Source organism: Coccomyxa subellipsoidea (genome assembly GCF_000258705.1).
Source record: "Coccomyxa subellipsoidea C-169, whole genome shotgun sequence".
NCBI lineage: Eukaryota > Viridiplantae > Chlorophyta > Trebouxiophyceae > Coccomyxaceae > Coccomyxa > Coccomyxa subellipsoidea.
The window spans coordinates 1,187,380-1,213,294 of NW_005178023.1; the positions used below are offsets into that span (position 1 = coordinate 1,187,380).

The following is a 25,915-nucleotide window of genomic DNA, read 5'->3' on the forward strand; positions in this document are numbered from 1 at the left end:
GGGCGTCACTTCAAATAAAAGACTTGCTTGAACTTTAGCTTACTTTTAAAGTTTGTCAAGTCCCAGTGAGCACAAGCATGCCGGCGCCAGCAGACTCCAGAGACTCTCGAGAGAGACGCTCAAGCTCAGGGATATTGCCAATTGGAAGGTACTACCATGGATTGAATTGGCCAACCGTCAATGATCATCATGTTTGAAAAGATCATCATGTTAACTGCATGCTCCTGCTTTGCTGGCAGCAACAACTGCTGATTTACAGGCGTCCGCAAGTGATTAGGCCTAGGCTTAGGCCTCAAAAAAATGAGAAGAGCCTCTCTTCTTAGCGAAGGCAATCAGTGCTATCACTACATGCAAGCCGCAGTGACACTTGTAATTAGCATCAGCCAACGCCTGGCTCAGTATCTGTTGCAAAAAAATGCTTCCGTCGCTTCAAGATATACAAGAGAATTGCAGAGTGGCGATGTTCTGGATCCAACTTTGCATGCGGCACCTTCTTGATTGTGAATTGCTCCTCGAAAAGCTGCGTGAAGCGGGACTGGACAGACTCTGATCGCAACTCGTTCGCAATGATCACTGCACAGACCACACGAAGGATCACCTGTTAAGAAGTGCTGGGCTTGGTATTGGGCATCACATTGGGGACACAGACCAGCTTTACTGTGCTGCTTCAAACACAGACACCTTCTGGAATAGTGCGTGAATAGTGCGTTGGACAGACCTGTCGACTTCAGATCAGACAGGCTGATGATGGTCTGCCGCAGAGCAAGGAGGTGCTCCTCATGGTAAACACAATCAGCTGCCAGCACATACGCGAAAGGCCCGGCTGCCTGGCTGATGTGCTCTTCATTGCCCCAGTCCAACTCTTGCACGCTCACTCTGCCAGCTTGCTGGCCCCAGGGCCCCTCCCTGCCTAGGCACATGTCGCAGGATATGATTTTGGACAAGGAAAAGAATATGCATCCTTGCATGCACATGCGTGATGAACTCTTACAAATGCCCAGCAGGAGATACAGGGGGTTCGGATACAGGGGTTGCAGTTTGAAGGGACGGCACCATGCAAGGCAGCTGTTGTGAAGTTGGCGTCCACGTTTTTGCGTATCAATGGCACAATGTCAGCGAGGTCTGTCAGAAGTACTTCCGCTCCCAGCAAAGCAAAGGCCATGCCGCCCAGGCCAGGGCCGGCTCCCAGTTCAATAGCACGTTTGCCCTTGACATTCGCGCGCGAGAACTCCCCCTTCCGGGCATTCTGTTGCCACCGACAAATTATCCGAGTGACTCACCTGATGCTTATTGTATTGCCAATGAAAACCTGGCATCCCCAGGTCACCTGGCTTTAGGAAGGGCAAACAAGCAACTCACCTTCTCGAGAAATTTTGCAAGCACAATGCTAGCATCCCAAACTGTGGTACCTAGATTCAAGCTGGAAGGATTTTGTGACATGCGCACTTCTGACCTGCGTTTAAATGAAAGGGTCAGCCGTCACGACAGTGATCTGGAGCTGGAAAAAGTGCTTCTCGGTTTTCTCAATCATATAATCCGTACCCGAACAGCTCGACATTCACCGAAGTTGACAGATGCGTGTTCCATCTTTCAAACATCTCCATGCTGCTTAATTGATAAGTACAGAGCAGGTCGCCTCCCTTCCAATAGTACTATTGCAGGACTCTTATGAGTGTTTTGTGAACGCTGTGCATTTCTACAGGTATGTCCTATATCAAACACAAACACAACTACTACCAGTAGACAAGTTACTCGAATGAATTGTCGAGGAAGAAGCAAGTCTTGCCTCTGCTGCTGCTGACGACGTCAGGGTTACGGCATTCTTGGACATTGGAGGGACAAGCCCATTGGACGTCCAAGAAATTACAGCAAATCCTTATTCTCGATTCAGAACTTGTTTAAACGTTGAAAGATCATGGAGGAACCTCAGCAACGCAGACTGGGAGTCCTCCTCTCCCACGTCTCTGGATCTTTGCAACCAGCTTCAGAGCTTGGCTTGAAGGCGCACAATGTTTCTGCCTCAGCTGGGTCTCTTCTGAAGGGCAAGGTACTGAACAAGTTTTTCTGCCTACACTCATGTGTTTTGGACGCTGTGCTCTGCCTCACTCTATGAAGTCTGTATCTACATAGCTAATTCACCTTCTGATTGCTGCTATCAGTGATCCACTTCAAGATGACTTAGCGCGTGTTTTGATCTTTTGGTGCTGTAGGTGGCCATCATTACTGGATCTGGACAGGGGTTGGGAGCGGCAGCTGCCAACCTCTTTGCTGAGCATGGTGCTCGGCTGGTTGTCACAGATCTTGACGGTGCAAAGGCTGATGAGGTGCGCTGTTATCCACCCTGCAGAACAGATGAGATATGGGAGAGATACGGGGCCAATTTGTATGGTGCATGCCCCGACAAGATTTGGCTCTGACTACAGACTTGCTGCAGGTTGCTGCGGGAATCCGCTCACGAGGCGGTGAGGCCATCTCTCTGGCCGGAGATGTGACAGCAGAAGAGTTCCCAGCGTGCTGCGTCAAGGCAGCTGTGGAAGCTTTCGGCACCATTGACATCCTCATCAACAATGCTGGTAGGCTTTGCTATAGCTGCTGATTCCATCCTCACAAGAATTTCTCATTCTAAACCAACTGTCGCACAGACCAATGGCAGCACCAGTCATCCGGCGCAGTGGACCTGAACAAGAGGTGTAACTGCATGTGTGCAGGCTTCACATGGGACGGCATGATCCACAGAATCACGCCCAAGCAGTGGGATGCGATGCTGGCGGTGCACTGCACGGCGCCCTTCCGGCTGATCCAGGCGGCGGCGCCCGTGATGCGCGAAGCCGCCAAGAAGGAGCTGGATGAAAAGGGTGAGGCCACTCAGCGCTGCATCATCAACGTCTCCTCAACCTCCGGCACCCACGGAAACCCCGGCCAGGCCAACTACAGCACGGCAAGCGCCCTCACCCTCTTTGCCTAGAACACATGCAAATCACTGCATGCTGCTTGGGAAGATCCAATTTTATATCTGCTCCTGCAGCACGGCAAGCGCCCTGACAATCACCACACCTTGAAACACTCACTCTCGCTGCACCTCCTTGGCTAGATGCATTTCACTTCTGCTCCTTACCCAACAATGAGGGCTATTAGCGGTGCTGTCAAGCATGGGGGCGAGGTGCATGCATACAAGGTGGAGCTCTAAAATTTTCACTTTGTGCGGCGGCAGGCCAAGGCAGGCGTGGTGGGCTTGACAAAGACGGTGGCGCGGGAGTGGGGCTCCTTCAACATCCGCTGCAACGCCATCGCATACGGCTTCATCGCCACTCGCCTGACCGCTGACAAGGGATCTTCCACCATCAGTGTCGGCGGAGAAAAGGTCCGCCCTCATTTTTCACACCTTATGCTCTTTATGTCAAACAAAGGCTGCTGGCTATCTTTTGGTGTGTTGCGACAGCACTGCGGTTGCAACAACAAACAGTTAGTCCCCCCTTTCGAAACACTCAAGGCCTCAACAGCGTATTAAGCAAGATTCTTTGAAGAGTTTGAGCGTTGCTGAGCAGTGGGCAGAGTGTCCTGAGCAGTGTGCAGCATGATTTCTTTGGGCAATTCTTGAAGGCGGATGGTAGCTGTCCTGAGAATACAGAAAGAAGGTGATTTATGTTGCGCAGGTGAAGCTGGGCATTCCTGGAGGCGAGGCCATGGCGTCAGCTGCAGCGGAGATGCTGATTCCAATGAAGCGAGTGGGCACGCCTGAAGAGGCAGCCGGTGCCATGCTGCTGCTCGCCTCTCCCTATGCATCCTTCATTTCAGGACAGGTGAGCCCTGATCTGCTCTTTTGGTGTTACATGTCCTTTGCTTTCGCATGTCATGCTTCCATTCTTGCCTCACGAGATTGCACGAGATCATGTGTCACTCTTGAAAGGCCGATGCATTGAAAACACTTGTGTGTGCTTCGTGCTTTGGACAGACGTTGGAGGTGACTGGAGGAGCTTACATCTAAGCAGTATAATTCAGAACCTGATCAGGAACTTTTGCTGGTTTGCGGAGATCTCCGCAGACTTCTAGAAGTGCAACAATTTGCCGGCCACTTTTGCATGGGTGCACATTCTGTCAGAACAAAACTAGCTGCAGCCACCTTATCCTCTCCTAGGTGGACGTGCTTTGATGCTATATGTACACTTTTTACACATTTATTAACTGGAAGGGCCTTATACATAGGACCACTTGCAGCGTCCCAAGTTGTCATCATCTGTGGCTCAACTGCTGTATCTGTAGCATATGAGCGCAGACAAGCCTACAGCTTCTCATAGATGCGATGAAGTTGGATCACTTTATTAAATTCAGCAGAGTCACTTCGCTTCAATGCAGAACGACTGACAGCAGACTCGCTATACACAGAAGGACTCCCCTTCATAGCACTGCAGATTGCATGAGGTTCTCCAAATTATTAGAGGCACGAAAGTGCTCGTGAAGATGGACCAATATATACACATCAATCAAATAAGAAGCTTGCTCGATGCAAGATCCTCCAGATGAAGAACTCATTTTGAACAAGTCTTTCATCTATTTCCTAACAGAACCTTGTTCACCACCAAGCTCCATGGCATCACAGTCCAAAATAAAATATACATTCATGCCTTGTCACACTCTCTTTCATTCATTCCAGGCTTCACAATGTCATCAAGTAGCTTCTCCTCATCATATATTACCAGGCAGAACAGAGCTGGGAGCTCTTTCAAAAGCATTTCAGGCAAATGGGTCTCATGCCCAAGGTGCCTCAAAGTTGGCGGCATCATTTGACGAGGTGTATCCACTCTCTGACCTGCACAAGTTCAGATCTGCGCTGCGCGTGCCTGGGCCACGGTGCCTCTTGGCCTCCACGCAGCCAGCTGCACTGTCAGCAGAGCTGGACCCAGCACTCTCGGCCGTTCCCAGGGGAGAGGCAGTGCCGAGGAAGCTGCTGGACAGCAGTACTGCACCTGCCTCCGAAGCTGAGTCAGTCGTGGCCGCCTTGGCAGCAGAAGCTGGCGTACTGTGCATGGACCCGGTGTCTGCCGTGAAGCGGCTGCTCTGCGTGCACATGGGCCGGACCAGAAAGGGCACGCTGCAATGCAAAGACCCACTGCCTCAGTTCCAGGATGCTTCGAGTCCCTAAAACAGCTGCTAGATTTTCATTATGATGGTGGTGGTCAGACTGGCTCGCAGGCAGGGACGCGGCTGATGGAAGCATCCCTTCCCCCAAATTTCCCTCGATTGAGCAAAGCAACAAGCTATTCCTGTGCTTGGCATACTTTGCAAGCTTTGCATTGACAGGCACATGGTTATGGGGACCTGCGGCTGGGAAGAAATCGAGGTCTCAAACACTGCAAGGCTGGGAAGCGACAAGCAGCAGAGAGGGCGGAGAAGGCACACCTGCTGGCATCGCTGTCAAACAGTGCGTTCTCAAACTCGTGACCGGCGAGCGCCAGCTGCCCAGAACCGCAGGATGACGTGGCGCCCGAGAGTGGCTCCAGAATCTCCTTCGCGGTGGGGCCGCCTCCGTGAGCGCGGCGGTCGCGGATTTTGCTAATCGATCTGCTGGCTCCCTTGCGGCCCCTGGGGCTGGCCCTCACAGCCGGCTCTGCGCTGCCGCCCTCCCCACTGTGGAAGCCCTTCGCCAAAGGCGGCTTGCTGAGGAGTGCGTCATCCCCCTTTGGTGCGCTAGCCGCCCGAGGCACGGCCATTGCGGAGAGGATTGCCACGTCGAGGCCAGCTGTCAGGCTGTCGTGCACCTGCCGCTGCAGGAATGGCGGCAGGGGGTCGGCTCTGGCCTTCTTTGTGGGACTCTGCAGCGCGGCGTCCACAGGTCCCCGGCCTTCTTCTGACTCGGCTTTTTCCGCGCTGTTGGTTAACACGTCTGCAGCCGGGCTCACCGCACGCACTGCAGGCGGCTGCGCTGGCAGGTCTGTCGGGTCGGCGTGCTGGCTGGCTGCGGCGGCAGTTGCCTCACGCAGAGGTGCATGTGAGTCGCGCTCTGCAGTGCTGTCCATCAGCTGTGGGCCGGTGCCTGGCAGTGTTTGGGGTTCTTTTGCAGGCGGGGGGACCTCCTCAGCTTGGCTGGCGTGGCGGCTGGCGCTCGGCGAAGACCCCCGGCTGCGCTGGGCGAAGGCGGGGAAGCGCGCCGAGATGGGGCCCCTCCCTGGGGAGGTGGCACCGTCCGCATCGATGGGGGACCCGGGGGCCGCCGCAGGGAGGCCCAGCAGCGGCGGCTGCCTGCCGGCGGCTGCGCGCTTGCGCTCGGCCAGCCGGTGCGACAGCGCGTCCGCTGACATGGAGCTGGCCATGGCCGCCGCGCGCGCCACGCCCGTCTCAATCGCGTCCGCAAACTGCATCAGCAAGATCTGACATTAGCGCCCAATGTTTTCCAACATGCGAACTCACAGGTGGCTGTCCTCATGTTGCTGCAAATAGACAAAAAATGCTGATATTGCGCACAACATTGTGTTCTGACACACTGCTCAAGCCGATTCAAGATCACTTTACGTGCCACAAGTTTGTGCTTACCTGCGCGCTGGCGGCGGCGACGATGATGTCCAGCTTGGACATGGTTGCTGCGATTATGACGTCAGGCCCTGCCCACGTGGGCAGCTCCTTCACAGCATCTCCTGCCACCTTGCGCACACAAACAACAGCCTCCAATCAGTACCAGATGCGGCAGGATCCACCCACATCAATAGTACCATGATGTCAAGTCTCACATTTCAAGCAGCAACACACTAAGAATATGCTCACCTGCACTGAGGAGGAAATGGCGTCCTGTGCTGCCTTTTGGGCCGCGGCTGCGATCTCGGCCGTCAGCCCCTGCATCAGCTCACTTCTGTCCTGCGCCGAAGTACTTCTTTCTTCTCCTTCTGCCTCTGCAGCAGCCGCCTTCACTGCTTTTGTCGCATCTCCCTGTGCTTTTGGCTGCGCACTGGTCAGCCCAGAGGACATCGATGGCTGCCCTGCCTCCATGCCTTCTGGTGCAGGAGGGCCGAAGATGGAGGCATGTGCCTTGGCCAGCTCTGCCTCTGCACTGCCGCTGCCCAGGGGCCACTCATCTGTCCCCAGCAGTGCTATCAGCTCCTGCATGCCGTCGGCACTTCCTGCGCTCCCCTTCAAGCTCTCTGCCAACGCCTGCAGATTTCAGCCAGCACTTCATTCATTGCTTTGATATTTGTCAAGCAGCGCCTCGGCATGTTGCATGCAGACCTTCCTGACCAGCATGCATGATAGCATGCCATCGTCAGCAAAATCTGTATCAACTCCCCATGCCTGGTCTGAAGAAGGTCTACACCTGTGAGAGGTCATCGTGGGCCGCGAGGCCGGCCCAGTCGCCGGATGACAGTCCAGACTCAAGCAGGCGCTCTGCCGGTGGGGAGATCTCCTTGGCCTGCATAATTAGATCATCAGTGACAAGGGCCTCACACACTGCCAAGGCTTCATGATGCAAGAACACTTCATTTTGCAGACACATGATTTACCTTGCCCTCACCCAGCAGCACAATGTCATTTTGAGGAGACCATCACTCTGAGGGACTGGAAATTACCTCTACTTCTGGCATGGAGGACTGATGCCTCAGCGGTGAAGGGCGCATGGTGTCCAGACGAGGGAACGAGAGCGCCTCGCACGGCTCAGAGGTTGTGGCACGACGCCTGGCTGCAAATGCAGCCACGCTGTTGCCCCTCCCAGACACAGGCGCAAACGTGAAGCTCCCGCTCCTCCGACACTCCTACACCACCCCAAGCAACACCCCTTCAATACAACGTATCATATCTGTCTTTTTACTTCTGTCCTGCACATGCTCATGCACAAGCATTCCAGACACAAAAGGACAGTCGGAAAGTGATGGGTAAAACTCTGAACTTATGCTGCAGAGAGAGTGCCGTTGGGACCGCACCATGACACTGTCTTCTGACTGGCTTCTTGCGCCAGCACGTGCTTGCTCGCTCTCGGACAGCGCCAGACTTGGCAACCTGGAGCCGCCAGCGATTCCCAGCGGTGACCCCAGGCTCGCCTCCGACTCATCCGAGTCGCTCGCATCCTCACAGCTCTTCACTTCCACATCCGTAAAATCCGCAGCGGGCTGCTCTGCATGACTCTCCACCACCTCCTGCCTTTCTTGCTCTTTGTTGCCGTGTGCGTCGCTCTTGGCGTCGCTCTTGGGCTGCATTGCTGGAGCGGCCAGAGTTGGTGCGGCGGCGATGAACTTCTTCGCCTGGCGCCGGTGCGCGGCCGAGCTGTCGCTGTCTTCGCTCCCCGAGCCGGCGCTGGATTGCGACGAGCTGCCGGCATCCCGCGCGGCCGGCGCGTTTGTCATCGCCTCTTTGTCAGAACAGCTGTCGGACTGCGAGTCCACCAGCCCCGTCATGCTGAGGTTGTCGTCTGACACCAGCGCACCGCCGTCGGCCTCTGAGCCTGGCCTTGTCCCACCCGCGCCGCCGGCCGCTTTCTCCTTGCCCCTGACGCGGCTCCTGCCGCCCTTTTGCGCGTGCGGTGCAGCGAGCTGCTCCTTGTTGCTGGGGACCGGGGCACTCATGTCGGCACTGCAGAATCTGTCGGCAAGGACGGTCGGCTGGATGCTGCGGGCGCCGCCGGGCTGGCCGCGTTTGGACCCGGAGGAAGCTGGCACGGGGGTGGTGAAGCTGTGCTGGCCAGCTGCGGCAGCTTCCCTGGTGAGCTTGTCGGGCGTGCTGGGCGGCCCGATGGCGGGCTGCGCAGGATCTGGCTTGGGTAGCAACTTGGGCGGCCGGGCCTTTCTTGGCTTGGACGCTGCTCGGAGCTTCTTGGGGCCGGACAGCAGCTTTGTGCACTCCTCCCTGCGCAAGCAAGCACAAAGGCTCACATCACAACACAAAACGGATTTACCTGTGGACTGTAGATCTCAAGTGTATGCATTAAGCACGCGTCGGCATGGATAGACATCTCAGAGCTGTCATCACAGGTCTTAAGTAGCTTGAATAGGGGGAAGGTATTGTGCAGACCTGAGGGAGCGCAGGGCTTGGACGAGCTCCAGATCGGTGTGCACTTGGAGGTCGTGGGGGCTGCGCGCGGCAGACACGCTGTCGCCCGGCACAAGCGCCCTCAGCAGGCGCTGGTCATCCGAGTCCAGCAGGCCCCCTCCACAGTGCGGCTGGCCTGCGCATGCTCTCACCCTCTCATCACTCGCATATCCGCAACATACATGGCCTCTTTGCTAGCGTGACAAAAATGGGTCAAGGGAAGACAGACACGTGATCAAGGTCTCCAATGGCAGTGCATGCTCAAAGCGTGACATTGCGGAACAATTTGCCCGTTTCAGAACCGTTCTAGGGCTGCAGTACCTGCACATGACTGCAGATTCAGCATGCAGAAATTGATGAGCACTCCAAAAAAGGAGAGACAAGCTATGGGACGCACCGTCAAGCTGGCAGGGGGGTGGCGGCAGCAGGCCGCAGTAGGCTGCCTGCAGCGCGCGTTCGCGGTAGGCGCGCACTGTCTGCAGGCTGGCCAGCGCGCGCTCCCCCAGTGCCTGCCATGAATCATCGCAGCCCCTGCCCTCCCGCTTCTCGCACTCCACCCGCAGCGTCCCGAGCTGCGCCCACTCTCACTTTGTTGATACACTGAAGTCTGCTTTCAAAATAAATTTTGAAATTACATTCAAATCTCCTCCAGAGCGCAGCACACTGCAAGCCAAAGTTCTCCGCAAACCTCCCGCAAATTTCCTGGGTTTTAATGCACTGTATTGCGCTTGCATTTTTTGTAGCCACACATGGAGAGGGCGGTGATTTTGGGGAAGAGAGCAGTCTTTTGGGGAACTCACCCGAGCGATGGAGGAGTCGGCGTAGTCCAGGACAGTTCTGTGGGAGGCCAGGACAGCTTCTCTACCAGACTCCACTGCTTCCACAAGCTTGCCCAGCCTGACATGCAGCTCCTGCACCTCCCCGCCCTCTTCAACCTCCTGCAGAACATTAACTATGTAAAGCCATAAAGCACACCTTATCGAAAATGGGCACATTTGGTCTGCCTGATGAGGAAATCACACCACTCGATCTACCCTGAGAATGCTGCCAACTTTGTTGTAGACAGATAGAGGAGTGCTCGTGTGAAAGGCATGGGGAGGCGGCTTGCCAGCAGCTCTTGTGAGATGGCGTGGAGCTGCATTCGCGCGTGTAGCTGCGCGGCCTTCTGCCGCTCGTAGAGGTCCAGGTGCTGGTGCAGCAGGCGCGCAAACTCCAGGATGTCTGTGTGTGCGCGCTGCTGCATGACCGTCAGCGCCATGTGCAGCTCTGCCGCCTCAGACGGCTGCGCCAGGGTGATCAGCAGCTGCTGCAGGCGGCACTTGCCGTCCGCTGACGTGGCAGGCACGCAGTGACCTGCAGCAGCACATGTGCGTGAACTCTGTTGCGCCTATATTCGTTCAATTTGGTCTCCAGCAGCAGAAAAGGCAAGGTTCCCTGCTCGAAGGGGAGAAGGATTTATGTGGAGTAGTGAAGGCAGTACCAAGGATTGTGTCGGTGGCCATGAAGTTGACCTCCACGGCTGTGTTGCCCAAGACCCGAATGCTGGCGGTGTGTGGCATGCGCAACTCGCATGGCAGCGATTTGCCGGCTGCGCCCTTGCCGCTGGTTCTCCCTCTCAACAGGCCTGCAATCCATGGACTGCTGTCAGACAGACAGACAGTTGAGATTGAGGAGATGTAATTGTGTCACAGGTGTTCTTTCCAGGCAATACATTTTCTTATCTGCATGATTGTAACAAGACAGGGCTGGCATGCATGAGATCGGCAGTGCAGCATGGCCAGTTGAGATGCTCACGCTGCAAGGAGGATTCAGCTGTCTTTGATTTCCCTCCAGCAGAGCTCTGCAAGCTGAGAATGGCCAGGAGAGGTGAGAAGCTGCATTGCCCTGGCCCCTCCCACCCATCCTGCATGGACATGACACCACAAGTTGGCAGATCTTGGCTGAAGTCCAAGGAAGCATGCATGTTGCAGCAGAGTTGACGAGGATTCTAATTAGCACTCTTTGCTCGAGAATTCTGCAGATAATCCTCACCATGATGAGGTGACAAGGGCGTGGCTGCTCCAGGAAGCTACGCCATTGGACTTCTTTGTACAGCATCTGCCAGACGTCCGACTTGGGGGTCGCCATGTCCAGTGACCACTTTCCCTGGCTATTGCAAGCTAGCACGTCCGCATTGTACTCCAGTAATTCCTTTACAATAGCCCTGTAGCGCCAAATTATATTGATTTACTCGCATTCACGCCTCACCGATTGATGGATCACCCCATTGGCTTCCAACACTTCAGGCCCAAGGCAGATCACAACATCTTGATATATAATTTTGCATTCTCTTATCCTTCTGCTAAGTTCAATCTCTAGTATCAATACGATAAAATCCGATATAATTGAAATAAGTAAAAAGGAGTCAGGTCTGACAAATCAACAAGCCAGGTTCATGGCATCCTTGTTGCTTTAATGTAAACCTGGGTATGTTATTGGCGGCAAAGTAGCACGATCCCTGCCGCTCTGTTTTATTGTTTGCGAATTGCGATCTGTATCATCCGTTAAAGATTACAAGTTAGTGTGAACGCAAAAGAATTCAGCAAACGATCGCATTGGCGATCAGCTGAGAAAGATTGGCCGGTGGGGACTTGTTAGCGTAAAACACGTGAACAAACCGGGCAGATTTAAGGACAAAACTACGGTGGGAAGCAATCAATAGGCAATCAAGAAATTGAACCAAAGAATGGAGAAGATGGCGCGCGTAAGCTCTTCATGTGTAAATTGCGTCTTCCTGGGCAGGCCATGATCTGTACTACATCCACCATCTTCTTCCCCCCTATTTGTGATCTTCCATCCATAACTTTGCATCTCCCTCCCTCTCTGTCAATGTAGTAAGGTCCTTGGAAATTGAGGAGTGAGGCTCACTTGTGATTGTTGAGGACGGCAAGATGGAGGGGCCTGTTGCCCCGAAAGTCCTGCAAGTCTGAGACTGGGTTGTCCCTCATGAGCCTGCTGACGAGGTCAGAGTCGCCGAACTGAGCAGCCCAATGCAGAAGCCTCTTGCCTCCCTGCAGAGACATATTCAGCAAGGTCAAATGTGATTTAGAGCCAGCCATGCGCTCAAATCATCCTTGCTGAGTGCTGCAGAGACCTTCAAGCTAGGCTTGTGGATGAGAAATTCAGGGCAAGGTGATATAGATGGGTTTGAACTCACCGTGCTGCTGTTGTCCGGGCCCTTGTCATCCGACAGCTTGCCCAGCGCCTCGGTGATGTCATGCATGATGGCCAACTCTTCAAACTCTGCCGCATGGAGTGCTTGTAGCAAGTCCATGTGCCCACCCAGCTTGATGATCGCCGCCCTGCAGCCATGCTTGTTATTTCAGGTTCAGCATTTGATAATAACCTGCCAGACATAGGTAGTAATGGCAGCGACAAGGAGCTATCCTGACTTTCATACGGCATCTGCTCACCTGCTTGCCGTGTCCCACTCTGTAAACTCGCGCAGCACGGTGACAGCCAGATAGGCTACCCTGCAGTCCAGCGGCGCATGCTTGATGAGGTGGATGCAGGACTCCAGGCAGTGTGCTTGGCGTAGCATCGCCAGCTGGCGAGGCCCTGCCGATGCCAACTTGCGGACCACCTCCATCGCCTGACACCCACCATGACCTTTTCAGTTTTTCAGACAGCAGCCACCTGTGACATATCTACATCAGCAAGAAAAGAAGCATGCATCACTGAACTGTTGGTGCTTTCATAAGGCCAATATGGACCCCTTTATGGGAAGTGGTGCGGCACCTTGATGCTGGAGGGGCGCAGTGGCTCCCCGGTGACAATCTTGAGCAGCGGCTGGGGCGCGCCAGCCTGGCACAGCGCGAGGCAGCACGCGCACCCAACGCTGCGCTCATGTGGGCCATACTCCACCAGTGCAGCCGCCACATCCACCGCGCTACCCGCAGTCTGTGCAGCACACATCAATTAGTATTCCTTAGCCTACCATTGCATGATACAGGGCATGCATGGCAAATATCTGACTGGTGACCACAGGCACGGTGTGGCATGTCCCGATGCAGATGATATTTCAGGGTGGCTGCAGACCTTCTCATACGCCAGGAGACGTGCAATGCGAACAAGCACATCAAGCTTTGCCCCAGCAGCCTCCCTGCTCTGGCTGTCAGCAGCCACGATGACCCTCAAGGCAGCCAGGATTTGCCTCATCAGATCAACTGCCTCGTCAGTGTCAAGATCTGCGTCCTTGCTGTCTGGCAGCAGATCCGCCAAGGCAAGGATGCCATCAGCCTCCCTGCGCACAGTATTGCGGGCTCAGAATATGGTCCCTTTCAGCCTTGGAAAACCACATATTCAAGGGCGCAGATTTATTATAGTTCTGTAGCATCACATGAAGGCATCCCGAGACAGGATGGCTGACCTGAATCCATCATGCTGGCACCGGTGAAATTCCAACAGAGCTGTCAAGAAGCGAGCTGCCTGCAGCTTCACAGGCGCTGGCTGTGCACTGCTGGTCAGGAGACTGAGTGCATTGACAGCGCATTTCTTGGGTATTTGGGACAGTGTTGGCATAACACGACCATGGCCAAATGCACAGCAGTCTTCTGCACAGTCTCTGGACAACGCCTCAAGAGCTCTCAGCGCAAGGATGGAGGCCTCCACCTACACAATCGGACAAACAGGCTCTTGCGGTGTTTGACAATTGCACACATCACCCAGGAGCCTGTTGCGACTGGAAATGGAGAGTGCAAAGCTGAGACCTACCTGTAGTTTTCCTGATGCCACCCTTTCACACACAATCGTAAAAGCTTGCTGCTGCATTAGCATGTCCCGCCTGTTTTCATTACCACTGGAAGCCAATGCGTACAGCACTTCTGCTCCAAATGCCTGGGGCGCACTCCCTGCAGGCAAAACTCCTTCTGAATTTCTCTCCTGAAAAGCCCGCTGCGTGTTCTGAATGGAGTTGGCCTGCCTGTTGCGTTCGTGCATATCGCTGCTGTTACCTGCTGACTGAAGGGCAGCCAGGGCCGACTGCACCTCCCTTTCCACATCAGCGCAGAGTACAGCTGATGCGCCTTTCTGTTGCATGCTGAGAACTGTTGTTGACTTCTTCTGCAAGATTTCTGAGTCGCCCTTTCCCCCTTCTGGCCTGGCGCAGAGGGCATCTACCGTCTGCATTTCGACGTAAGGTATGCGATTGGCCCGTGCGGCACTGACCATGCCTTGGATACTGTCCCCAGCAGCCATACTGGCTTGCCAGTCTAGTAGTTCATGTTCCTTTTCTGCTGCACATACTCAGTACCTGCAAGTGTGCAACTACTTGAAGCTGGCGATCGCCTCACGAGTGAGGAACGACAGCGAAATGCACCTTTCATCAGCTATGAGTTTCTAGAGTTCATCCTCCTATTTAATCCTCGCATCTCTAATGAGCACCGATTTCTGCTGTTCCGGTACACAGATGTCCGGATAGCCGCACTAGTCCGAAAGTTCCGTAGCGATAACGCGGTCACGACAAAAAGATCCGAGCGCAAGGAAGAGGTAGTTCCTAGGCGTACTGGCCAGATGCTTTCAACGACACCAAAAGCACGATCGTCTGCCTTTCTGGCATCTCGTATCTGGCAGCTCCGGAAGCTCTCCGTTTGAACGCCCGCTGCCCGATTTGGCTCTTGCTGCCTCGTACTGGACAAGTTTGGAGACAAGGACACAAACTGCCCACAGTGGAGAAAATTCAATAGTTCTGGTATATATTCACTACTTTTGTGGGCTATAGCCAGCTTCACGAGCACTGAGCAGAAGCAAATTACCTTGGATACAACCCCAAGTGCTCTGCACCTTGTACTAGTAGGAAGGGGCTTCATTGGGAGAGCGATCCGTCAATGGTCAAGGTGAGATGAGAATCTATGGATCCAGACATTCCATTGTTGGATGAGGACGAGGGAGACGGAGGAGAAGCCCAAGGAAGCAGGAGTGATTCTGAGCAAGATAACGATGTCGACTTTGAGGTATACAATGTAAAAAATGGCAGATATTTTTAATGCTTACTAGAGACAGGTAGCCATTGTTTTCATGCAGTGCGTTGGCGACGTGCAATACATTCTCTCCACTGGTGGTGTATATCACCCTGGCTTTGTGTCTCCAGGGATTTGTCATGGATGATGATGGCCTGATAACCACAAAATACGACGTCGAACAAGGATTGGATCCCCAAAATATTCCCTGGGACAGGCTCCAGGTGTCTCGGCAGCGCTACAGGGTCAGTCACTGCCACCTTGAAGCTGAAGCTTCACCCCAGTGACATGTGGATACACAGGGCTCACATGATACTATTTGCATGTAGGAGACTCGATTGGAGCAGTATCACAATTACGTGAATCTGAGAGAGTCCGTGGACCAAAATCAGGAACGGCTCAATAAAGAGAAGACAGAGGTTGTCAAGGTGAGGCTTGCCAAAGGTGATACGAGCTTTGCCAAAAGGTGCCAACACAATACACTGCAACAGGGATGATGCCTCGAGTGTGTTCTGAAGGATGGGAACTTCTACGGATTTCACCAGAATCTTCAATCTGTGCGGTCAGACATCGCCCACTTTCAGGTGCCATTTATTCCCAGTCACCCGTGACAATTGCGCTAATCTTGCACAAGGAAGAAGGAAGGGCAACATAGTGTCAATTGTCTCATGTCAGGGAAGCACATAGTATCAATCAGGCAACGTCTCATCTGGTGGTGGGGACTGCAGTTGCGGCATTTGCTGTGGACCACTTCAAAGCACGATGTTTACACAACAAATGAGAACTGCATCAATCACTACAGCACAGTGGCCCGCCGGTCCACAAAGGTGCCCAGTCTGCCCAAGCGCCACCCTTCCTGGGTTTGTGTAGAAAAGCCTCTCCGTTGTCTTCATATTTAATGGCACGATTGATAGTATAAGTCGTCATGACAATGTAAATGTCAATGTCATGTCATCTTCAAGTCCGCCTGAGCACATGCATGTGTAGCCTTCTGGATAGACATATTGGAGTGAGAGCACTCAGAGCTCCGTGTGCTCTCAGGTGCTGGACTTGAGCGGAGCAAGCACGGACAGCAGGTCTTCAGGGTTGGGACGAGTGCAGATCAGCACATTCTGTGTGCGGCATGACCTCGTGGCAGCAGGCGGCTTTGCAGGGGAGCTGATTGTGGCAAACCTTAAGAAGAAAGGCCTGCAATGCAGGTGCCTGCCGAAACAACACCTGCACTAAACTCCCTTGCCATGAAAGGCAACGATCAGGATATGATCCCCTTGACTGGACACCTGCACTGGACAGATGATCGGGCTCTGATACCATGCAATTTGCTGCAGCAAGCGGGTGACCACAAGCGAAATGGGCATCACAAATGGCATTGACATCTTCCAGGGCCACTCTGGCGGCATCAGCATCATGACTGCCAACAATGACAATGTGGTTCGAATTTTTGACTCGGAGAAATTTGCACTGCAGAGGTGCGTGTCAACCTGTAATAGCCATGCAAGGAAGAGCCATGCTTGGTTCAGTGAAATCATCGTCAAGGAAGAAATCACCTGCTTATTTATTTGTGTGTCTTGGCATTGCAGCCAGCGCAAGTTTGAGTGGCCAGTGAATCTGGCGGTAGCAAATCCGTGCGAGGGCAGCTCTCTGGCAATCGTGGTGGGCGATGACCCGCATGCCCTTTTGTTGGACCTGCGGACCGAGGCGCCGGCCATGCGGCTGAAGGGGCACCTTGACTACTCGTTCGCAGCATCTTGGCACCCCAATGATGGCCACACTGTCGCGACTGGCAATCAGGCATGTCGCTGCCCCACACATCCCGTTTCTAGTTGCGCTGCTTGAAGCATTGTGATGCGGCTGCTCTCCAAGTCCACATGTAATTGTTGCACTGATGCAAGGGTCTGCAGATCTGGGCTGCCTCTGGCTGCTGTATACTCTGCTAAGAGCGCTGGTTGTGAGTGATGGGAAGAGTGGGCATGCTGCAGGACACGAGCACCAGGATCTGGGATCTGCGCAAGCCGAATGAGAGCAGGGCAATCTTGTGCGGCAATATGGGGGCTGTGCGCTCCCTCAGATACTCCCATGATGGCAGATTCCTGGCCGCCACTGAGCCAGCAGACTTTGTGCGGCTGTATGACGTCGAATCAGACTACACCAGGTACTCTACCCTCCAGGCACCTCAGCATTCGTCCAAGCTGCAAAAGAACTGGCAAGTTGTGTGACAAGTTCAAGGCAAGTCACAGAAGTAGCAAATGGTACCAGCATGTATGATAGAAGATGACGATGTGGAGTGCCGTTCAACTGAACAGGTGCCAGGAGATTGACCTGTTTGGGGAGATTGGCGGCTGCTCCTTCACCCCTGATGGTTACGCGTTCTTCCTGTGTGTGGCGGATGTGGTCTACAGCTCACTCATGGAGTTCACCACATCAAGTGTCAAGCGGACATCTTCCCAAAAAGTGCAGCAAGCAAGCATACGCGAGCCCACACCCTAATCCGCCGTTTGTCTGTGGCGCACATGCTGGACGTGCTGGCCCAAGGCTATGAATGGATCTGCTTCTGGAGGCTTCCTGTACTATAGAACAACAGTGTCAAAATAAGTTAAAAACATAAGTGTTTCAAGCCTGCCATTTGCAGGATGAGCGCGTGCTGTGTGCATCCATTTTGCAGTGACTAGTTTTGTATAGTGAGCATAATTTGGACAGGCATGTGCGCAGCTTGTATGACTCGTATAAAGTATGACAGAGCGTGCTTGCAGGCGCTGCCGGCATTAGTGCACAGCGCCGTGCTATAGCGCATGTCAAGAACTCAAGTATCACCGTAGTGTACATGTGCCGCCTCACATATGAATACCAAACTGCACCGTGCACCGTAAGTGACTCTAGTAATTCCTTGGGGGTGCAGTGGGAATAGAGTTGTTCTCGGACGTGTAAATATACACTGTATGTTGTTGTTGCAAACCAGAATGTTTGCCGACAAGCAATGCTTTGCAAGAAGCGTTCTTGAAGAAGGATGTGTATTGTGCCTTATAAGGCGACAGGTCACCTGTTGACCGGGAAGTATCATGTAATCGATACGTATGTATACATGCCGTTGCTTCTTATGTGATATTACAATGTCAACAGTCTGGCAATTCTCCATGCAATGCCGTGCATCTACCAGTGGTGTCAACCCCAAGATTTTAAACCAAAAAATGCATGCAATTCAACAATGACAAAAGACCTTCAATCATGCCGATACACCTTCAGGAGCGGCGATTGCTTCCGTTGTCTCCATCTAGGCACAGCAATGATGCCCAGCACAAGCAAGAAAAGCAAAGCTTGACCACGACGCGATGTGATCAGCCAGCTTCCCAGGCTCTGCCGTGAAGGCACAGACATGCCCATCTCCACCTTGTCTCCCTCTGCTTCCTGCCGTCAAGATACCTGGTATCAGCACGCAAGCGCAAGACTGGTACAGGGCATAAGGACAATATTGCAAGCACATCAAATATCTCGCACCTGCTGGGAAGCAGCACCATCAGTCTGCAGCAGGTTGGTTCTTGCTGCAGGTGCTCTCTTTGGTTGCCACTCCCTACCCTCCGCCAGAGCTTCCAAACATTTCGCCACCTGTCCATTCCACGCAAGCTCAGCAACACGACTCTGCATCCAATTGCCATCCTCTACCACAGCATCATTCATGCCCCTCATTCATGCTTGCCTTTCTTCATCCATGCTCACAAATGATGGAATCTTGCCTTTCTTGGCTTTTGCGGACGGCGCACCTCGCTCAAGGAGTAGGTGGGGTTGCCAGTGCACAGCCTGTCCATCTTCTGCAGCCGCTGCTCCTCCCGCACCTTGGCCATGTCAGCCAGGAACTTCTGATAGCCTTTCAGCGGAGCCGCCCCCTGCGCACCAGCCCTCTGTCAACACCTGCAGACCGCTCTTTCTTGATTTTTATGCTCCATCATAAGAGTCCTATATCTGAACTTGATGAGTCCAGGTCATTTGATCAGAAGAAATTCGCATGGACCTAGACAGCTGCATCATCCTGGCAGTGCAGCAGCTCCTTGTTTATTCACCTTCCCTATTCGTTTCGGAACCTGGCCGGTCCCCCCGCTGGTGACCACCGCGGGGGGCCACTCGGCAGCCTTGCCAGCGCCCTGCGTCTGCAGCTGCGCAGACTCCGCGTCGCGCGCAGCCTGCTTCACCACCTCCGCCGTCTCCGGCCGCTGCAGCTGCGCCGATTCCTCATCCACCCTCACCTGCTGCGCCGCCTCTGCCACTTGCGGCAGCTGCAGCGCAGCCGACTCGGCATCAACCTCCGTCTGCTCCACGCTCACGCCACCGCCCCCTTCAGACCCCGCCACCCCTCCTGCACCACCTGTGCCTGGATCCGCACCGCCCGTCTTGCCGCTCGGTGACTGGACAGCTGGCTTCCCAGCTGACATAGCACCTGTTTTGACTGCGGTAATAGAATCTGGCCGGGCCGGGCCTCCACTACCAAGCTGCTTTGGCATCTGCAACGCAGCATTCTCCGCTTCCGCGTCTGCTTGCTGGGTGCTGCGCGATGCCTGGCGCTCGGTTGCAGGCGCCGCCTCATCCTCTTCCTGCTTCTCCAGAGCGCCCAGTCCAACTGCTTTTCGTTCCTGCACCATGGGTAGGAAAGCAATAGAGCACATGGTATATATTGTAGGGCAGGATAAGCAGGTTGAGTATAGGAAGACAATTGTGGGGCGTTACTGACCAATGCCCCACCTTTGGGGCACCAGGGGGGCATAGGCCGCACGCTGCCTTGCATGCACGCAGCATGAAATTGGGGTTGAGGCCGCATTCGCCTTTGCTGGCCCACTCTGTGCATCTAGCCTGTAGTCGTGCAGGAATGCATCACGAAGATTGCTCTGACAAAAGTGCAGGTGTTCTGATTGCATGGCAGAATCTGGGAGAGCGACAGAGCAAATAATTACCTCCGAGTCCTGACAATCGGCTTCTGTAGCTGAATCTTTCAGCTTCTGGCGAGCTTCCAGGACAGCCTTAAACAGCTTGGTCGCCTGCAACAGCAAGCCCAAATTAGCACTCTCTAGATCAGCTGCAAGTGCATCAAAGCAGAGCATGACCAGCAGTCTGCAAACGCTTACCTTGGCACAGCTGGTTTCAAGTTCGGTAGAAGGTGGACACAGCCTTCTATAGTTGGCACACAGGGCCTCATTGAGTGTGGCAGCGACTTGCACACTGAGAAGATCCCTCAGCAGAGCCTCTCCCTGTAAAATACATTCATAATGATGCCCTGCCGAGGATAGAGAACAAATGTCCAAAGCTCTGAGGGACTTCTTGCAGCTCCTTGCAGCAAATTTGGGCGTCACCTGTGAGGTCAGGGTTGATGGGTGTGGTGGGAAGGGAAATAACCCCTTCTTAGGCAATGTGCCAGCAGCAACTTCCTCCCATGGCGGGCATTGGAGTGCATCAAAATTTGCATACCAATGCTTGTCAAACCTGTACCCTGCCTCCTTGATCTCGTACAGCAACCCATAGTGCAGTACGTTGGGCACATCTGCCGAGATGCACACATTTTACATCAACAGCAATGCAGTAGCGATGCAGCAGCGGTATCAAGTAGGTGAAAATCCTTCCTCCTGCTTGCAGAGTTCATTGATCAGAAAACTCAAAGAAGAGGGAAACTAATCACTAATGCGCACCTGCAAGAGTGTACGGCATGTAACTGGGGTACAGCATTGCTGTGTAATCAGTCTTGTGCCAGACATTGGCTGCTGCAGCGCCAAATGAGTAGCCATACATTTCCGCTATCCACGGCTTTTCCCCAGGGTGCTTGGTGTACGCATCGCCCGAGGTGTTCCACGCCTGTGCACCAGATCTTGATGTCACTTGGCAATGATAATATATTATGGCTCTGCATGTCCTGTGGATTTGCATTCCGGCAATGCTTGGTGCAATGAACTGAGCAGGTGTCGAATGTTTATTAGCATAGCCTTAATGCTTGCACTCCTGGAGCACACCTCAGGGTCTGCTCTGACATCCTCTGTGTATTTTATCCACAGTGGCAGGACCTTCCTGAGGTCCTCCGTCCTCATCATTGTGAAGCCTCCAACCTGTGAACATTGCAGAGAGCAGTGAGCTCTGTGACTGGCAAAGAGATGAGTACAGCAAGGATGACAGGAATTGGCAGAAGAATTGCACACCTGATCACCACGCCTTCCGAGAGGGCCGGCCAGAGTGTCGTTTCGAGGAAGAACATGAGGAACATGTTTCAAGGCAAGATCGTTGCTGACACCTTGGAGGTATCCATAGAATGCAGAAACAGCCCATCCTGCAATTTTCCACCACATACTTTCATATCCGCTATTGCCTTTTGAGCTCGATGGAGGGTATGCTTTGGGAAGCTGACTGATGCTGCATATTTCAGTGGGGCAGTCTTCACCTGGGGCGACGCCCATCTTGACAGGATCAAATGGCTTCAGCATTATCATGTCTGCATCCAGGATGAGGATGTAATCTTCCTGGGGGTTGGTTTTTGACATCCAGTCTTGCACAGCCACCGGCTTATTAATTCCGCTGCAGGATGACATGCAGCAGTTTGACACTTCATCGTGGCAGTTTGACACTTCATCGTGGCATAGAGCAACTTGCAATCAGCATGAACATGCCTTTTAGTGTCCCAGACAATTTTATGTCAATTCTTGCCTGTACATGTCACCGGTCCGAGGGTGCTTTGTCCAAGAAGGAGCAATATGCGTGGGCATGACCCCATCATCTTGCCAGTCCTTCAAGCTCCCTCCATCACAACTCATAAGACGTGTGACATTGCCTTTTTGGCCTGACAAACTGTAACTCGACATGAATCCTGCGCGCATCAGAGCAGGGATGCCAGTGTGATCTGGAGCATTGCATCACAAGTGTGCGCCGCATTACTCCTGAAATCACGTGTAGGAACTATGCTTACCGAGTGACTGCCATGTGAAATATGGGCCGCACTCTGTTGTGAATACAGTATGGATGTTTGCTTGAACTGGCCCGGAGACAGCAAGGACAGACAACAAAGCTACTGATATGCAGACTGAAACAGAAAAGAAGGACCACGTCTGAGACTTCAATTTAGAGCAATTCATTGCCTGGAAGTGCTTCCCTTCCGCCCAAGACTCCGTCATCAGGACTCATGACTTCACATCGAACTGCACAGCTTAATAATTTCGATTGTTATTCAGAACAACAATACAGCTTATATGTCCAGTCCTAGGATTGCTTTTGTGCACTCATCGAAGCTCCTCGATCAACACTTAATGCCTGATCATAGCGTACACACATACACCTGGCATACACCTTGATTTCTAAACCCTAGGCCTACCATGTTACACTAGGCAGGGTTGATGACTTATGCCTCGAATTCCTCTTCTTGCCAAAATACGATTAACACCAAAATTTATCTGTCTTCTTATGTAAGATTGTCGACCACTTGCATCACTTGTATCTCTATGTGCCGTCCAGAGCCTCCAAAAATTTCGTAAGCGCGGCACCTAGATTTGCTTGATTTCGTGCTCCAGGCCAGACGGTATGGCCCAACCGGGCGATGCTGCGCTGCAAAAGCAGGTTGAAAGCCTAAGGGAAGAGGTAAATGGCTCCGTCTTTCTTCCCAGACCTCTTGTGCATAAAGCATGTAGCACGTCTGCATTGAGAACTGAGATAAATCTGGAAGAACTGTACGATCCGTGCATTTACGATGGCAAATCTGTGTTGACGACAGCTCGACCAGGAACGCAGGCGAAGCACTTCTTTGACGCAGGCTCTGCAGCGCGTGAAAGAACAGCATTTTACCATGCAGCAGCAGGTACCTCTCGAAGTTCAGCCAGCCATTGGCGTCTGAAGTGCCACAATGAATAGATAGGCGCAGCATTCCTTCATGAATCTGCCTGCGTGAATGGTGACGAAAATTGACAGGATCCTGGATCAATATGCATCAGAGAAGCACAGAGATGGCACTAACACTCGTCCACTTTGATTCGAAGGTGGAACAGGAGGAGGAGTACATAGCAAACAGGCTTCTGAAGAGACTCGATTCCTTGAAGAGGGAGAAGCAGGTTTGTGTCAGACTAACAATGCAAAGACATCCAGTGGCTTTACCTTCACCTACCGTGCGACTGTCCTTCTCCAATCTCCTGTGCATCATGGAGGTTGTATCTGGTTTGTGGCTGGTCCGGCAGGTGCTTGCAACGGAGGTGGAGCAGGAGGAAGAGTACCTTGTGAACAATCTGCAGAAACGAATGGGGAAGTTGAACTTGGAGAAGACAGAGCTCGAGAAAGAGCTGGAGAAGTTGCATCGCAAGGTGCTTCGCTTCTCAGCAACTTAAAATGCCGACACTAGTGGGCAATCCTGTTCCAGATTGTTGCTCCGAGCGTCCTCATTTATAGGTCAGTCTGGCACTACTAATGTATGGCATGTGGGCAGTGTGAGGAGTTGCGGCTGGAGCAATGCAAGATGAGCCGGGAGAAGGAGATGATCGAGAACCAACTGGAGGCAGAGCAGGAGTACATCGTCAACAAGCTTCAGAAACAGGCAATGGGCCTTGCAGCCGAAAAGCAGGCGCTGCAGCTGGAAAAGACAGACCTCAAGCGCCAGGTCCTGCATCCCCTCCTCACAGCCTCAACAATGTGGCATGTTCAGAATTCACATCCCATAATAGCACCCTGCTGTCACCCCGTGTTGACAGTCCAACCACCGGCACACTTGAAGGTTAAGTACTCAGCAAAGGTGAACTAATGGTGCCCAGGTGGGCGAGCTGATGGAGGCGGTGCAGAAGCTGAACAACGAGAAGGTGCTGCTGGAGCAGAGCATGGAGATGGAGGAGGAGGGCATCGTGAACCGGCTGCAGCGCGTCATCGAGACGGTGCTCGCGCGCAACAAGGCGGTCGAGGCCTGCCTCGAGGCGCACGGCCTCAGCGTCAAGGACCTCAACCCGCCCCAAGTAGATGTCTCCACCGAGTGGGCCTACTCAAGATCTCCTACGCGCTCCGACGCCCAGGCCCGCCTCAACAGCGGTGCGCAGCAACTCCTGGCAACCGTGCCCTACTCAGGATTTGAGCTGCCTTCGCATGCAGTCGGCATAACGCCTGCTGGCCAAGCATTGTTTGTGGCGTTTGCAAGTGTAGGGGCCTTCATTGCCGAAGACACACTATTGCAACTGGTTGCAGGGGTGGATTCTTTTGTGTGGTGCAGCATACTGTCTTACCAGAACCTGAATTGTTTTGGCGCGGTGCAGGAGAGCTGTGGTCGGCAGGCAGCGGCAGATCAGACATGTCCACCAATGACATGCGCGCTGCACGTGCATAGGTGCTAGCTTACACTCTTTTTGTACAGTAGACAAAGAGAATTCCCTCGGTAATTTGCAGATAATATGCAGATGTCTGCTGATCCGCTAGAGATAGGATAGGACCCAGGCGTAAGCGTTGATTGAAATGTGCCTAAGCACATCTTGCATTGTGTAAGAAAGGAAAAATGGTCTTTTTTGTGCGTGTGTTCCTGTTGATGGCCCGAATCTGGGGCGGTACTCTGGAATTGACAGTGTGCAGGGTATCCTGTACTCATGAGCTGCATTTTGAGAGTCTTCTTCACTTTTGGGGTTGTTGTTGCCAGAGCCTCTTCCCTAAGTCGTATTAGGCTTCGAGGAAAATATCTGAATCTGGGCAGTTCGAACTGCCCAGAATTCCTTTTTGCGGTATGTCGCTCTTCAGTCGCTAGCGCTGTATTTCAAAAATTTGTCAATGCATACTTGTGTTGCATTAGCTTGCTGTCTGCCCCTCACTACATATGTGGGACAACGCTGTAAATATATTTTCTTTAGATAAATGCTGGTACCTGTCAACATCTGAGATAGATCCAAACAGATTAGTAATGCTGCAGGCAAGAAATACAGATTGCACACGCTTTTCACCCTTGCTCAGGGTCCCATACCCTGGCATAGGGTCGGTGTGATAGCCAGAGGACAAGCCGATCACCGTCAGAGCCACCAGCAGAAGGCTTTGCTGACTTCAAAGAGTGTGAAAATAAAATCGAAGCTTGACGGTACAGAGTCTTTGCAAGATTACAGATCCACCATCCGCGAGGTTGTGACGCAATACAAGGCGTGCAAACAAGAATCAGAGCTCTTCTGAAGCAAGCAGGAATATCTTCGCCACAGCAGCCGAAAGTTTATCAGCTTATTATCACAGGCTATAAACCACATCTGCGTCTGCCAGCACTTGTTGGGGTCCAGGTGTGATATCTTTGGGACATCCCTCCTGAGTATCTTCGTTCGTATGTATCGCCATCTGCTCTTTGTCCAGCATGCAGTAAGGGTCCAAACGGCTCTTTCTTATCAAGAGTTGATGTGTCTGATGTTCGACTCTGCGCAGGAGATTTTGCCATAGAGATTATCATGATGGCGGCAGCCACGAGTGGCAATTGGCCGATACAATGGACTATGACGACGATGACTTGGGTCCTGTGGGATGGGTTTAGAGGAAATGATGGCCACCAAGTCAAAAGAAGAGGCGGAAGCCGCTAAGAAAGCTGTCAAGGAGCCAGTGGAGGACAGGAAGGTGGAGCCTGAAACGGTGTTGGACATCATGATCTTCTTTGAACAGGCGGAGAGGCAAGCAAGAGAGACGGCGAGGATGAAGGAGGATGTGGACGCCCTGCTGGAGCTGGTGGTGGGGGGAAACCTGGGCATTGAAGAAGAGCCCACCAAGCCGGCCAATCTCCCAGGGTAAGCTCCCATCAAGCCCATGCTCTGCTGTACTCAGCCAAGTAATATTTTATGCTCGGGTGCAATGCAGGATCAGGCTCTTCTAGATCTGAACAATTGTCCTGCCTCACTCAATCTGGATAAAATCAGAACCCTTATTGCTCCCACTGTCAATGCAACCCAGTGCGGAATAGCACATTTAATCACCGC

At 53.1% G+C, this 25,915-nt stretch overlaps 6 protein-coding genes across 6 annotated transcripts; 3 read left to right on the forward strand and 3 right to left on the reverse strand.

Annotated features, from left to right (window-relative positions):
- Positions 1 to 379: 379 nt before the first annotated feature.
- On the reverse strand, positions 380 to 1,440 carry COCSUDRAFT_38412 (hypothetical protein; the record flags this gene model as incomplete). The annotated part of the gene is made up of 4 exons (XM_005643712.1): positions 380 to 573; positions 719 to 887; positions 1,049 to 1,246; positions 1,360 to 1,440. 4 exons carry the CDS (start codon positions 1,438 to 1,440, stop codon positions 380 to 382), a joined length of 642 nt encoding a protein of 213 aa, XP_005643769.1.
- A 474-nt stretch (positions 1,441 to 1,914) lies between these two features.
- Positions 1,915 to 4,346, forward strand: COCSUDRAFT_31421 (short-chain dehydrogenase/reductase SDR; the record flags this gene model as incomplete). Its single annotated transcript, XM_005643713.1, has 7 exons — positions 1,915 to 2,047; positions 2,211 to 2,324; positions 2,435 to 2,573; positions 2,709 to 2,938; positions 3,212 to 3,361; positions 3,654 to 3,800; positions 3,953 to 4,346. Coding segments are annotated over 7 exons (946 nt in total), but the record flags the coding sequence as incomplete, so codon positions are not given.
- COCSUDRAFT_68024 (hypothetical protein) lies at positions 4,303 to 13,983 on the reverse strand (the record flags this gene model as incomplete). Its single annotated transcript, XM_005643714.1, has 20 exons — positions 4,303 to 5,089; positions 5,398 to 6,350; positions 6,529 to 6,636; positions 6,757 to 7,140; positions 7,301 to 7,396; positions 7,554 to 7,736; positions 7,905 to 8,823; positions 8,989 to 9,142; positions 9,404 to 9,578; positions 9,807 to 9,903; positions 10,059 to 10,359; positions 10,487 to 10,630; positions 10,801 to 10,909; positions 11,038 to 11,209; positions 11,914 to 12,056; positions 12,203 to 12,347; positions 12,459 to 12,637; positions 12,784 to 12,945; positions 13,084 to 13,288; positions 13,862 to 13,983. 20 exons carry the CDS (start codon positions 13,981 to 13,983, stop codon positions 4,747 to 4,749), a joined length of 5,094 nt encoding a protein of 1,697 aa, XP_005643771.1. The 3' UTR covers positions 4,303 to 4,746.
- Positions 13,984 to 14,713: 730 nt separating this feature from the next.
- COCSUDRAFT_68025 (WD40 repeat-like protein) lies at positions 14,714 to 18,079 on the forward strand. The gene is made up of 10 exons (XM_005643715.1): positions 14,714 to 14,996; positions 15,134 to 15,247; positions 15,332 to 15,430; positions 15,521 to 15,586; positions 15,731 to 15,829; positions 16,044 to 16,201; positions 16,331 to 16,471; positions 16,583 to 16,775; positions 16,982 to 17,154; positions 17,306 to 18,079. The coding sequence occupies exons 1-10, from the start codon at positions 14,895 to 14,897 to the stop codon at positions 17,487 to 17,489; spliced, it is 1,329 nt and encodes a 442-aa protein (XP_005643772.1). The 5' UTR covers positions 14,714 to 14,894; the 3' UTR covers positions 17,490 to 18,079.
- Positions 18,080 to 20,986: 2,907 nt separating this feature from the next.
- On the reverse strand, positions 20,987 to 21,985 carry COCSUDRAFT_8175 (hypothetical protein; the record flags this gene model as incomplete). Its single annotated transcript, XM_005643716.1, has 5 exons — positions 20,987 to 21,079; positions 21,170 to 21,297; positions 21,409 to 21,542; positions 21,678 to 21,818; positions 21,912 to 21,985. Coding segments are annotated over 5 exons (570 nt in total), but the record flags the coding sequence as incomplete, so codon positions are not given.
- Positions 21,986 to 22,957: 972 nt separating this feature from the next.
- COCSUDRAFT_59713 (hypothetical protein) lies at positions 22,958 to 24,312 on the forward strand (the record flags this gene model as incomplete). The annotated part of the gene is made up of 5 exons (XM_005643717.1): positions 22,958 to 23,062; positions 23,186 to 23,308; positions 23,431 to 23,601; positions 23,753 to 24,020; positions 24,242 to 24,312. The coding sequence occupies 5 exons, from the start codon at positions 22,958 to 22,960 to the stop codon at positions 24,310 to 24,312; spliced, it is 738 nt and encodes a 245-aa protein (XP_005643774.1).
- Positions 24,313 to 25,915: the final 1,603 nt, after the last annotated feature.

Coding starts and splice junctions, on each gene's coding strand:
- COCSUDRAFT_68025 (XM_005643715.1), top strand. CDS start 14,895: ATGGATCCAGACATTCCATTGTTGGATGAGGACGAGGGAGACGGAGGA. Junction 16,202..16,330: donor AAGAAAGGCCTGCAATGCAG/GTGCCTGCCGAA, acceptor AATTTGCTGCAG/CAAGCGGGTGACCACAAGCG. Junction 16,776..16,981: donor ACCCCAATGATGGCCACACT/GTCGCGACTGGC, acceptor GGCATGCTGCAG/GACACGAGCACCAGGATCTG.